At 52.9% G+C, this 13250-nt stretch overlaps 1 protein-coding gene and 1 pseudogene across 1 annotated transcript; both read right to left on the bottom strand.

The window, feature by feature from the left end:
• Positions 1-3870: 3870 nt before the first annotated feature.
• On the bottom strand, positions 3871-5786 carry TSKS (testis specific serine kinase substrate). Its single transcript, XM_023197786.2, has 2 exons — positions 5617-5786; positions 3871-4168 (listed from the first exon to the last, which is right to left on the bottom strand). Exons 1-2 carry the CDS (start codon positions 5784-5786, stop codon positions 3871-3873), a joined length of 468 nt encoding a protein of 155 aa, XP_023053554.2.
• A 1292-nt stretch (positions 5787-7078) lies between these two features.
• LOC113219941 lies at positions 7079-7158 on the bottom strand (annotated as a pseudogene).
• Positions 7159-13250: the final 6092 nt, after the last annotated feature.

The raw sequence follows: 13250 nt of genomic DNA, 5'->3' as shown, positions 1-13250 counted from the left end.
CCTCCTCTCTCTCTGGGTCTCTGTCCCCATCTCTGTGGGTCTCTGTCTCCCTCTCTGGGTCTCTGTCCTCTCTCTGGGTCTCTGTCCCCTCTCTCTGGGCTCTGTGCCCTTCTCTCTGCCTGTCCCTGCCTTCTCTCTGGATGCAGCTCAGGTGCTGGGTGCTGGTTCCAGCTCCTGCTGCCCCCCTCACCTCTCCAGCACGCACCCCAAGGTCATTACTTTTTCCATTTCACCGAGAAGGAACTTGAAGCCCCTTAGAGGCCCACACTCCCCTGCAGCCCCACAGCCAGCTGGCGGCTGTGTCAGACCTTGATCCTGGCTGCCTGGGGCACTTTCTCAGGCTTCACGATCCACTGGGGGATGTGACTCAGAAATAGCTCTGGTGGGAGGCAAACGGCTGCAAGTGCTGCCCGAGAGACACTCCCCAAGAGAGGGCGGAGAGCTCTTCTGTCTGAGGGAGATGTCTCCCAGGCATCCTTCCCAGCCCAGACTCTCTGCCCTGTTCTCTTCTCTGCAGCTCCTCCTCCTTCCCTGGACCCTCGCCCAGCCTCCCCTCTGGCCTCCCTGCCTCAGGCTCTCCCCTCCAAATATCCCCCACTCAACCCAGGGGAGTCTTGAGGAGAGAAAGTCCTTTTGTATTAGTGACAAAAGCAGCAGCCTTCTTGTCCTGGTCCTGCTTCTTACGAGCTCTACAACCTTGACCTTGCGAAGGTTACTACATGGCTGTCTACCTTAGTTGGGTTTTTGTTTTTGTTTTTGAGACGGAGTTTTGCTCTTGTTGCCCAGGCCACAGTGCAATGGCACCATCTCGGTTCACTGCAACCTCCGCCTCCCAGGTTCAAGCGGTTCTCCTGCCTCAGCCTCCCAAGTAGCTGGGATTATAGGCATGTGCCACCACACCCGGCTAATTTTATATTTTTAGTAGAGATGGGGTTTCTCCATGTTGATCAGGTTGGTCTCGAATTACTGACCTCAGGTGATCCGCCCACCTCAGCCTCCCAAAGTGCTGGGATTACAGGTGTGAGCCACCAAGCCCGGCCTCAGAAATTTGTTTTAAAAATTAGCTGGGTGAAGCCGGGCACGGTGGCTCACGCCTGTAATCCTAACAATTTGGGAGGCTGAGGCGGAAAGATAATGAGGTCAAGAGATCAAGACCATCCTGGCCAACATGGTGAAACTCCGTCTCTACTAAAAGTATGAAAATTAGCTGGGTGTGGTGGCGCATGCCTGTAGTCCCAGCTACTCAGGAGGCTGAGGCAGGAGAATTGCTTGAACCCGAGGTGGAGGTTGCAGTGAGCTGAGATCACACCACTGCACTCCAGCCTGGCAACAGAGCGAGACTCCATCTCCAAAAAAAAAAAAAAATTAGCTGGCTGTGGTGGCATCTGCCTGTAGTTACAGCTACTTGGGAGGCTGAGGTGGGAGGATCACCTGCGCCTGGGGAGGACAAGGCTGCCGTGAGCCAATATTGTGCCTGGGCTGTCATGCTGTCAATCCAGCCTGGGCAACAGAACAAGAACCAGTCTCAAAAACAGAAAAAGAAAGAAAGAGAAAGAGAGAGAGAGAGAGAAAGAGAAAGAAAGAGAGAAAGAAAGAAAGAAAGACATTTGTTTAGCTGTGCACCTGTAGTCCTACCTACTTTGGAGGTCAAGGTGGAAAGATCTCTTAAGCCCAAGGGTTTGAGGTTGCAGTGAGCTATTATCATGCTGCTGCACTCCAGCCTGGGCAATAGAGTGAGACCATCTCAAGAAAATGAAAAAAAATAAAAATAAAAAGAAAGAAAAAGAGAGGCCAGGTGTGGTGGCCCATATCCGTAATCCCAGCACTTCGGGAGGCTGAGGCGGGTGTCACCTGAGGTTGGGAGTTCAAGACTAGCCTAGCCAACATAGTGAAAGCCCATCTCTACTAAAAATACAAAAATTAGCCAGGTGTGGTGGCGCTCTTGTAATCCCAGCTACTTGGGAGGCTGAGGTGGGAGAATCACTTGAACCTGAGAGGTGGAGTTTGCAGTGAGCCAAGATCGCACCACTGTACTCCAGCCTGGCTACTGAGTGAGACTCCATTTCAAAAAAGAAAGAAAGAAAAAGAAATATTTGTTAAAAAGAATATATGTGGCTGGGCATGGTGTTGCACTCCTGTAATCCCAGCACTTTGGGAGACTAAGGCCCCAAAATTGCTTGACGTTAAGACCAGACTGCAACATTGTGAGACTCTGTCTCTACAAAAATTATTTATTTATTTATTATTTATTTATTTATTTTGAGACAGAGTCTTGCTCTGTCATGCAGGCTGGAGTACAGTGGCGCGATCTCGGTTCACTGCAACCTCCGCCTCCCGGGTTCAAGCCATTCTCCTGCCTCAGCCTCACCAGTAGCTGGGACTATAGGCACATGCCACCACAGGCACATACCCTCACACCCAGATAATTTTTGTATTTTTAGTAGAGATAGGGTTTCATCATATTGGCCAGGCTGGTCTCGAACTCCTGACCTCGTGATCCACCTGCGTTGACCTCCTAAAGTGCTGGGATTATAGGTCACTGCGCCTAGCCTACAAAAAGTTTTTAACAAATTAGCCACGTGTGTGCCTGTGGTCCCAGCTACTCGGAAGGCTGAGATGAGAGGATCCTTTAAGCCCAGGCTGCAGTGAGCTGTGATTGTGCCACTGCACTCCAGCCTGGGAGACACAGCAAGACCCTGCCTTAAAAATAAATAAAAACTGGGCGCAGTGGCTCACACCTGTAATCCCAGCACTTTGGGAGGCCGAGGCAGGCGGATCACCTGAGGTCCGGAGTTCGAGACCAGCCTGACCGACATGGAGTAACCCTGTCTCTACTAAAAATACAAAATTAGCCGGGTGTGGTGGTGCATGCCTGTAATCCCAGCCTCTAGGGAGTCTGAGGCAGGAGAATGGCTTGAACCCGGGAGGCGGAGGTTGCTGTGAGCCAAGATCACGCCACTGCATTCCAGCCTGGGCAACACGAGCGAAACTCTGTCTCAAAAATAAATAAATAAATAAATAAATAAATAGATTTTAAAAATGAAGAAACGAATGTAAGCATCTCCATTTTACAGATGAGAAAACGGGGGCTCCCTGAACATAGAAAGTGCTAGTAAGTGCTAGTGAATCTCATCAGCATCATGAAGATCACGGCTATTGTTAGTGTAGTTCTCAGTATCTGGTAGAGCCTGTTTCAGGCCTGGCCCAGGGGAAGCCAGATAGGGGGTGAGGAGCAGAGGTGCAGTGAGTTAAAGTACCAAGTTGTAACCCTCTATACTTTTGCCAGAAATTCTCTAAATCTCCCTAAATCTTGCTCACCTCTCAGTTTTGCCCCAGATTCTTAGGTGACTCCCCTCAGAGAACGCCTACTCACTTGCTAAGGTCCAGTTGCAAGACATCCTCCTCCAGGAAGCTTTCCCTGATACCCCCAACCTGGCTTGAGAAGCCCTTCTCTGGGATCTCCTCCGTGGAATTTCTCACCCTAGTCTGTGTCTTTTGCCCCCACCAGACTGGGAGCTCCCCAAGCGCAGGGATCTGGTCTGATTCCTGAGCCCAGCCTCACTGGGTACATTTGGGAGTGACTGTATGAACTGAAGACCAACACCCAGGCCAGGCACAGTGGCTCTCGCCTGTAATCCCAGCACTGTGGGAGGCCGAGGCCGGAGGATCACTTGAGCCCAGGAGTTTGAGACCATCTTGGGCAACACAGTGAGACTGTCTCTAAAAGAAGAAGAAAGAAAATACAAGACCAACTCCCGGATTCATGGCTGGCTGTCAGAGAAGGAGGAGGCAGTTCCCAGTTAGTTCCTCTGCGTCTCAAAGAATGACCAGAACGTTCTCACTCCAAGTCAAAAACACCCCATCCCCGTCTTAAGTATTTGCTACCACCGAGTGGAGGGCCTCGGTCTTCCCCAGCAGGTGGTGTGGGGGGGCCCTCACCAGGATTTCCGTGATGTCTGCGTCATCCAGATCCCAGGGTAGGGTGGGGGAGGCAGGGGGCCCGGCCAGTGTGAGTTGGCCGCTGAGGTCTTCCACTGTGGAGTCTGTCCCCGTGGAGTCGGTGGGCTCCATGGCAGCCAGGTTGAGCAGTGACACATTGGTGCAGGCCGAGGACCGCTTGAGGTTCAGGCACCAGTGCATGGGCTGGTGGGACATCTGGGGCTCCACCCTGCAGAGGAGAAACAGGCAGAAAGGTCGAGAAGCAGCTCCACGGTGTCTGGCCCCTCCTGCCTTCCTTTCTCCATACCTCACCCGCTGTGACTCCACTCTCACCGTATACAAGTTTCTCCCTTCTCTGTCCTCGCTGCCTGCTTTATTCTCCTTCCTTGCTGCCTGCTTTCTTTTTTTGTTTGTTTGTTTTTGAGACGGAGTCTCGCTCTGTCGCCCAGGCTGGAGTGCAGTGGCCGGATCTCGGCTCACTGCAAGCTCTGCCACCCGGGTTTACGCCATTCTCCTGCCTCAGCCTCCCGAGTAGCTGGATCTACAGGCGCCCGCCACCTCGCCCGGCTAGTTTTTTGTATTTTTTAGTAGAGACAGGGTTTCACCGTGTTAGCCAGGATGGTCTCGATCTCCTGACCTCGTGATCCGCCCGTCTCGGCCTCCCAAAGTGCTGGGATTACAGGCTTGAGCCACCGTGCCCGGACTTTTTTTTTGAGACAGAGTCTGACTCTGTTGCCCAGGCTGGAGTGCAGTTGCATGATCTCGGCTCACGGCAACCTCCGCCTCCCTGGTCCCAGTTCAAGCAATTCTCCTGCCTCAGCCTCCTGAGTAGCTGGGGTTATAGGCATGTGCCACCATGCCCAGCTAATTTTTGTATTTTTAGTAGAGATAGGGTTTCACCATGTTGGCCAGGCTGGTCTTGAACTCGTGAACTCACGATCCGCCTGCCTCAGCCTTCCAAAGTGCTGGGATTACAAGCGTGAGCCACCATGCCCAGTCACCACTACCTACTTTTTTCTTCTCCTTCCCCACTGCCTACTTTATCCTCCCTTCTCTGTCCCGGCCACCTACTTTCTTCTTCATTCACTAGCCTCCCTTCTCCTTCTTCCCTCCCCACTCCCCACATACCCAGGCTTTACCCAAAACTCTAAAAAGTAGAGTTTGCTAAGGATTGCACCCACTACAAGTAATGAAACAACTTCTTTCCCTTCTATTAAGACGTATCAAGTACTTGATGCCAACCAGAGAAGATAAATAATGGTTTAAACATTATAGGAAAAAGATCCTTTAGAAAAACTTACTACTGGGGTATGTATAATTTTTCCTGTGCCACTGCTGTACTAAGATTTTACAACACAAACAAGAATACCTGTCAACTCAAAAGAATTTTCATTTTGACAAGAACACAAACATACCTATTGAAACCCATCCAATATCCAAATCCTCCTGTTTCCTCAGGAAACAGGAGGCTTTTTTCCTCCCTCCATTCATCCACATTACCTTCTTCCTTTCTACCTCCCTGTGACTTGATGTCTTCTTCACCGCTGCCCTCTTTCCTGCCCCCCACCTGCTGGCTTTTCCCCCTCCCCTTCCTCCAGCATCCACAGTCGGACTCCTGCTCTGTTGGAGGAAGTGCTGGGCGTTAGAACCATCCCTGACAGGATACAACAAACCCACCCGTGGAACGACACGGCTTTCTTTTTCTTCGGGATCCCCTTGGCCCGGCTGCTCACCCCCTGGGGAGCCTCTAGGACTAGCTGGGAGCAGCTCTCGACCCCCGTGGGGGTGTCCCCGGCCTCATGGATCTCTTTGGACTGCCAGATCGTCTTCACCACCACGCTCGCCATGGTGTGAGGGTCTGGCTCCCAGGAAGGGGCTCCTTCATCTGAGACTTCCCACCTACTGTGACCACAGACCCTCAGGATCCACTGACCCCTCAGCCTGCCTCACAAAGGACCCAACCACTGGGCTCCAGTGAGCGGGGGACATGGGGTAGGGAGGGGTGCTGGCCCAGGTCATTCCCCCAGGGTTCTCAGTGGACTCCTCCTGTGCGGGATTCTAGTTACATGCCCAGTGTGCCCTCTGTCTTCAGAGCTCCAGTGGATAGACTCATGCTAGCCCGTAACTTACAACGGCTTGGCCCACGGATTCTTGGGAGAGGTCCAACTTCCCTCTCCCTGAGACTAAGCATGGGGTCACCCAGCGCTGTGCACTTGTACTTGATTCTTCGTGTAGCTTCCTGGATTTGACAATTGGCTGGGGTCTGAGAGACTGTGGTCGAAGAGGGCTGAGATCCAGACCCTGACCTGGAGGGTCTCATATTCTATGGTGCATTGGGGTGGGGGGAAAGGCAATGTACAGGTAGATCAACAAGAGAAAGCTAGGTGCGGTGGGTCTCAGGGTCAAGGTGGAAGGTGAGGGAGGAGAGGAAGGTGGAGAGTTGGGGCAGGAGGGAGGGTGGCATCCGTCTCCCCCGTTTATTTATTTATTTATTATTTTCCTTATTTTTTCTTTTTCTTTTTTTTTTTTTTTGAGCCAGAGTCTCTCTCTGTCACCCAGGCTGGATTTCAGTGGCTCAATCTCGGCTCATTGCAACCTCTGCCTCTCGGGTCCAACCGATTCTCCTGCCTCAGCCTCCCCAGTAGCTGGCACTACAGGCGTTGGCCACCATGTCTGGCTAATTTTTGTAGTTTTAGTAGAGACAGGTTTTCACCATATTGGCCAGGTTGGTCTCAAACTCCTGATCTCAAAGGCTCTACCCGTCTCAGCCTCCCAAAATGTGGGATTACAGGTGTGAGCCACCACGCTCGGCCATAATTTTTTTTTTTTTTTGAGATGGAGTCTTGCTCCGACACCCAGGCTGGAGTGCAGTGGTGTGATCTCGGCTCATTGCAACCTCTACCTCCCAGGTTCAAGCGATTCTCCTGCCTCAGCCTCCTGAGTAGCTGGGACTACAGGTGCCCACCACCACACCCAGCTAATTTTTTTTTTTTTTTTTTTGTATTTTTAGTAGAGATGAGGTTTCACTACGTTGGCCAGGCGGGTCTCCAACTCCTGACCTCGTGATCTGCCCACTTTGGCCTCCCAAAGTGCTGGGATTACAGACATGAGCCACTGCGCACTCCCCCACCCCTGGCCCAGAAAATGTCACAAATTTGCGTGTTATCTTTTTTTGCAGGGCCCATGCTAATCTTCTCTGTATCGTTCTAATTTTTTTTTTTTTTTTTTTTTTTTTTTGTCGGAGGGTTGCTCTGTCGCCCAGGCTGGAGTGCAGTGGCCGGATCTCAGCTCACTGTAAGCTCTGGCCCGGGTTCACGCCATTCTCCTGCCTCAGCCTCCCGAGTAGCTGGGACTACAGGCGCCCGCCACCTCGCCTGGCTAGTTTGTTGTTGTTGTTGTTGTTGTATTTTTTTAGTAGAGACGGGGTTTCACCGTGTTAGCTGGATGGTCTTGATCTCCTGACCTCGTGATCCGCCCGCCTCGGCCTCCCAAAGTGCTGGGATTACAGGCGTGAGCCACTGCGCCTGGCCAGTTCCAATCATAATACATGTGCCGTGGAAGCAAGCACTGCCCTGCTATTTAGGGACAGACTTTTCCTGTTCCTGGGTCCCTGGATGTCCCTCTTCACACTTCTCAAAAAGACTAGTTCAAACATCACTGCTAACAGACATTTTAAATGCCCTTATCCCCCAGGAGAAAGTACTTCTTCCTTGTCATGAATGGACTCCAGTTCTTCGAAGGCTTTATGTATCTTTCTATAAAAAAGAACTCCTGGCTGGGCGGTGTGGCTCACCCCTGTAATCCCAGCACTTTGGGAGGCCGAGGCGGGCGGATCACCTGAGGTCGGGAGTTCAAGACCAGCCTGGCCAACATAGTGAAACCCTGTCTCTACAAAAATAGAAAAATTAGGAGGGCATGATGACAGGTGCCTGTAATCCCAGCTACTCGGGAGGCTGAGGCAGAAGAATCGCTTGAACTTGGGAGGCAGAGGTTACAGTGAGCTGAGATTGAGCCACTGAACTCCAGCCTGGGCGACAGAGCGAGACTGTCTCAAAAACAAACAAACAAACAAACAAAAAAAACAGGCCGGGCGCGGTGGCTCACTCCTGTAATCCCAGCACTTTGGGAGGCCAAGGAGGGCGGATCATGAGGTCAGGAGATCGAGACCATCCTGGTTAACACGGTGAAACCCCGTCTCTACTAAAAATACAAAAACTTAGCCGGGCGTGGTGGCAGGCGCCCGTAGTCCCAGGTACTCGGGAGGCTGAGGCAGGAGAATGGCATGAACCCGGGAGGCAGAGGTTGCAGTGAGCCGAGATCGCGCCACTGCACTCCAGCCTGGGCGACAAAGGGAGACTCCGTTTCAGAAAACAAAACAAACTTCTTCAAGTCCTGGGATTAATACTTTTTCCTGTGTTTAATGGGGCTGCTTTATGTTCTTCAGGGGCAAACAGCACCCCCCCATATTAGAAATGGACTCTTCCAGTGAGTAAAACAGCTGAGCAACGTCTGTCCTCCTGGAATCCAAAATGGACTTTCCCAGGTCCCATTCCTGGAAACCCAAATGGACGCATCCATTGAGCCTGGAAGGTGGGCTCTTCTCAACCTCCTTTCCATCTCCCAGGATTCAGAATGGCCATTCCAAAGGTCCCGGACACACCCCCAAGACTCATTCCAGGAATGCTTGGCTTCTGAGATTAGAAAAGGATGATGGGGTGGTTTTGTTCCTAGAGGTGACAGAAATGGACTCTTCCAGTTCCCTTTGTCCCAAATTTCTCAATCGCCCGGGGCGTTGGGAGTTCAGGCCGTTTTGCCTGCCCCAAAGCTAGTTTACCGAAGAGTCTCCGGGGAGCTGGGGGTTGGGGATGGAGGCTGGGGCTGGGCCAAAGCAGGTTCACCCATTCCTTCCTTTAACAGATGTTGTTGAAAACTCTTCAACGCCAGGTCCCATTCTTGCCCAGAAGGAGTTCCCAGTCTGGAGGAAAGAATCGATTTTGGTTTGATATCTGCTACAATGGAGACTGCTCGAGAGACACTGTGGTTGGACGAAAAAAAAAAAAAAAAAAAAGGGCAACATAGATTGAAAAGTAAGCCAAGATATGGTTTACATTTATTTCTGCTTTTTGACTTACAAGCTGTGTGGCCCTGGGCAAGTCATTCGCCCTCTCGACCTAAGGTTTAACCTCTGTTTAATGGGACTAGACTTCAATTACTGTTTTTCACTCTGAGATTCTAGGTCTCCTGACAACTCAAGTCCCGACACGTTGGCTGCAGAGAAGGGGGGAGGGGAGGAAGGCTTCCTAGGAGAGGATTTTAGCAGTTGGGGGTCACAGTGGATGGAGAAAGGGAACACTGAGACGCTTGCGCAGTAAACACCGCACGCTCTCTTGCCCCGCCCAACCCCTTCTCTGCAGCAGGGAATTGCAGGCGTCGCTCCACCTATCCCAGCCGAGCGGAGTGACACCCTCTCTCGTTCCTTCTCTAGTGATCTTCGCCTTCCGCCCGCCCCACAGCCTCCCAATAGAGAGCTGAAGTAGAACAGATCTCGCCAATCCGCGACGCCTGAGGGGGAGGTCTGCCAGTTCATTGGTCCCAGTCAACCTAAGTCCCGCCTCCTAGTCACGTTCCCCGCCTTCCTTCACAACCCTTCCTCCCTCCTTGGAGAGCCGCTCGATCCAATCAGTGTTTGACCTGGCCGCGCGGAGGGGGCGGGTCCATGATGCGCAATCGAACCCCGCCCGTCTCTCGGGCAACACCTCCTCCCCCCTCCCCATTCCCAAACGGAAATAGCGGAACACTGTACCAATCGCAGCGTCGTGCCTTTGCTTAGCGGCCAATGAGAGAGGAAGTGGGGGGAGAAACGCGAGTGTGAGCGGCAGGAGCCCAAACCAATGGGAGGCTCAGAGCTCCGGACGGCGGGCGGAGGGGAGGGGCAGGGGGCGGTGCCACGGCCTGCCCGCCCGCCCGCCCGCCCGCCAGCCAGCCCTCCCCGCGGCCGGCTCGGCTCCTTGGCGCTGCCTGGGGTCCTTTCCGCCCGGTCCCCGCTTGCCAGCCCCCGCTGCTGTGTGCCCTGTCCGGCCAGGCCTGGAGCCGACACCACCGTCATCATGCCGGCCGTGTCCAAGGGCGATGGGATGCGGGGGCTCGCTGTGTTCATCTCCGACATCCGGAACTGTGAGCGCGCGGCCGGGGGACACTGGAGACGCGGGGGAGGGGGAAGCGTGAAATTGAGGGGTTTGGTGGTCACAGAGGGACCCGGGGGATCAAAAGCTCTACGGTCGTAGAAAGAGAGCATAGAAGGGCCCTGGGAGGAACTTTAGGGTGGGGGGCACGCAGGGGCTTGGGGTGTCATAGAGTGCCTCTTGAGGTGACGACACGGAGTAGCTAGAAGGGTCCGGGAGGGCTTGAAAGGGGAGGAGGACAGTGAGGTCCCGGGGATGGGAGCATAGAGGTGTCCCCTGGGAAAGACTGAAAAGCTGGGGGATCGTACAAACGATGGGGTTAGAGGGATTCCTACTGTAGAGAAGAAGGGAAAGAAGTGCATGGGGGGGGTGCCCTGTGGAGCGATGGAATGGGAGGAAGCCAGAGGGGACCTGGAGGAAGTGGAATGCCGGAAGCCTAATGGAGCAGGGCTTGAGGGCCTGGGATAGGGGGTGTCATACAGGGGAAAGGGGTTAGATAGGTCACTGAGGCTCCTGGCTAGTGGTATAGAGGAGGCCTGAGAGTGGGTGAAAGTCCACGAGTTTGGGGCCGGGAGATGATGGGAGGGGGAGACTATAAGGACACCCTGGTGAGGGATAGAGGGGCTTTCAGGGTGGGAGATTGCTTAGAAGATATGGAAGGCAGTGGGGAGGGGGCTAGAGGGGCAGCTAAGGGGAAAGGAGGGACCCAAGGAACACAGAGGAAAAGAGCTGCTGGTGTAAGGTCTTGGGAGAACCTGTGACAGGGAACGGGGACCTGGAAAGGAGAGGACGTTAGAGTGGGGGGTGGGGGGAAGGGCAGAAAAGGAGCACCCAGACCTCAAGGAAAGCATTGGGTTCTGCAGTGCTTGAGGGGTACAGATCTGGAAAACTGGGGATAGGGGAAGTCTAATCCCAGAGAGAGGTCAGGGGTCAGGCAGCAGGACAGGCAGGGATCCGAGCCCTTTTCTGTTTGACCACAGTAATATGGGGACAGTGGTCCCTGCCAGGAAGAGTTGTCGTGACGATGGGAAGCCTGGCGGCAAGTCAGCTCTCAACTCCTGGGAATGGCTGTTGGAGATTGGAGCTGCCAGGAGTCTTCAGAGGCTGGATCGGCATGGGCTCTGGGGTCAGCCAGACTTGGTTGCGTTTGGGCACTGCCACTCCCTAGCTGTGTGACCTTGAATGAGGGACTTCATCTCTCGGTTTCCTCATCTGTCAAGAGAGACTGCTGATCGTATCTTCCTGAGGGGCTTGTGACAATGCCCGTGAGTCAGGCCTTTCACGCGTTCCAGGCCCCAGATGGAACTTGGCTCTTGTTTTTCCTCCGTTGGCTCTGAACAGCAGCTCTGTAAAGTACCCAGTGATTGCTGTAAAGTACCCAGTGATTGTTGTTGTTTTAGAATTGAACTGTTATGGAAGGATCTGGCATGTAGTAGGTGCTCAGGGAACAGGAGGGTGGAAATGGTTGGGTATCAGTTGAAGGAGAAATGATCACTTGTTATGACAAGGGGCGGAGTGATGGGGGTTGTGGAGTAGCTGGGGGCCACTGTTAGCAGATATGCGCTGCCTCTGTTACCTACCAGCGATGTGAATCCCTAGGAGTCATTTAACCTCTTTCAGGATGTCTTCTTGTCTGCAAACTTCATTCATAACAGCATCTTGCCTCTGAAGGCTCATTTATTCATTCATTCACTTGACAAATACTTTTTGATCGCTCTAGTGTTGTCCAGGCCCTGTTCTAGGCGCTGGGATGACAATAATGAACAGAAACTCCTGTTCTTGCCGGGTGCGGTGGCTCACGCCTATAATCCCAGCGTTTTGGGAGGCCGAGGCAGGCGGATCACCTGAGGTCAGGAGTTCAAGACCAACCTGGCCAACATGGTGAAACTCCGTCTCTACTAAAAATACAGGAATTAGCCAGGTGTGGTGGTGGGCGCCTGTAATCCCAGCTACTCAGGAGGCTGAGGCAGGAGAATCACTTGAACCCGGGAGGCGGAGGTTATAGTGAGCCGAGATCATACCATAGCACTCCAGGCTGGGCAACAAGAGTGAAATTCCATCTCCAAAAATAACAAAAAAGAAAAAGAAACTCCTATTCTTGGGAGCTCCCTTCCCAGAGGAAGACAGAACATATGCACAGGGAATACCCTGAGATACAACCTCAGGACCTGACTGGTGCTGTGAAGAAAAATAAAGAGGAAATGGGCAGGAGAGGGACTAGGACTGAGAGGGTACTCAGTAGGCCTCGTGGAGGAAGTCATATCTGAGTGGAGCAAGCCCTTTGGATTTTGGAGGAAAGGGGTCCTGGCACGGGGAGGTGCGTTCAAAGTTCCTGAGATTGTGGCATGCTTGACATGTGTTCAAGTGAGAGGGAGAAGATCAGTGTGGCTGGAGCTGAGGGAGTGAGGGGTAGAGAGGGCGGGAGTGGAGAAGAGTGGGAACAGGATTGGGAAAGGCTTTCTGGGCCATGGTGAGCACTTTGGCCTTTGTCTGTGTGAGAATATTTTGAGCAGAGGAGGGACGTGACCGATTGATGTTTTAAAATAATTCCTCTGGCTGCTGTGAGAACAGATTCTAGAGGTAGTCGTGGAAGCAGGAAACCAAATTAGGAGGATGTTGCAGGCCTCTGGGTGAGAGATAGTGCTGGCTTAACGGGGTGAGAAGGGACTGGTGAGAAGTGGGTTGGTGATACATTTTTTTTTTTTTTTTTCCTGAGACAGTCCCTGTTGCCCAGGTTGGAGTGCAGTGGCATCATCATAGCTCACTGCAACCTCCGCCTCCCAGGTTCAAGCAATTCTCCTGCCTCAGCCTCCCCAGTAGCTGGGATTACAGGCACCCACCACCACACCTGGCTAATTTTTGTATTTTTAGTAGACACGGGGTTTCACCACGTAGGCCAGGCTGGTCTCGAACTCCTGACCTCAAATGATCTACCCGCCTTGGCCTCCCAAAGTGCTGGGATTATAGGCGTGAGCCACTGCACCCAGCCTGGCATACAATTTGAAGGAAAAACTGTCAAGATTTGCAAAGGGATCTGATGATGGGGGTTGGGGAAGGAAAGAGATCGTCCCGTCACTGCAGGACCCCAGAGAGGAGCCAGAGGACAGAGGGGAGATGCAGGCTTGGGGC

This window comes from Piliocolobus tephrosceles, chromosome 21 (genome assembly GCF_002776525.5).
Source record: "Piliocolobus tephrosceles isolate RC106 chromosome 21, ASM277652v3, whole genome shotgun sequence".
Lineage (NCBI taxonomy): Eukaryota > Metazoa > Chordata > Mammalia > Primates > Cercopithecidae > Piliocolobus > Piliocolobus tephrosceles.
The sequence above is the reverse complement of the archived record's forward strand: the minus strand, read 5'-3'. Positions and strand labels throughout refer to the sequence as shown.

Excerpts from the sequence above, each read along its gene's own strand:
- TSKS (XM_023197786.2), bottom strand. The coding sequence starts at position 5,786 with ATGGCGAGCGTGGTGGTGAAGACGATCTGGCAGTCCAAAGAGATCCAT. Across the intron at positions 4,169-5,616 it reads AAAGCCGTGTCGTTCCACGG|GGTGGAGCCCCAGATGTCCC; the intron begins GTGGGTTTGTTG and ends TCTCCTCTGCAG.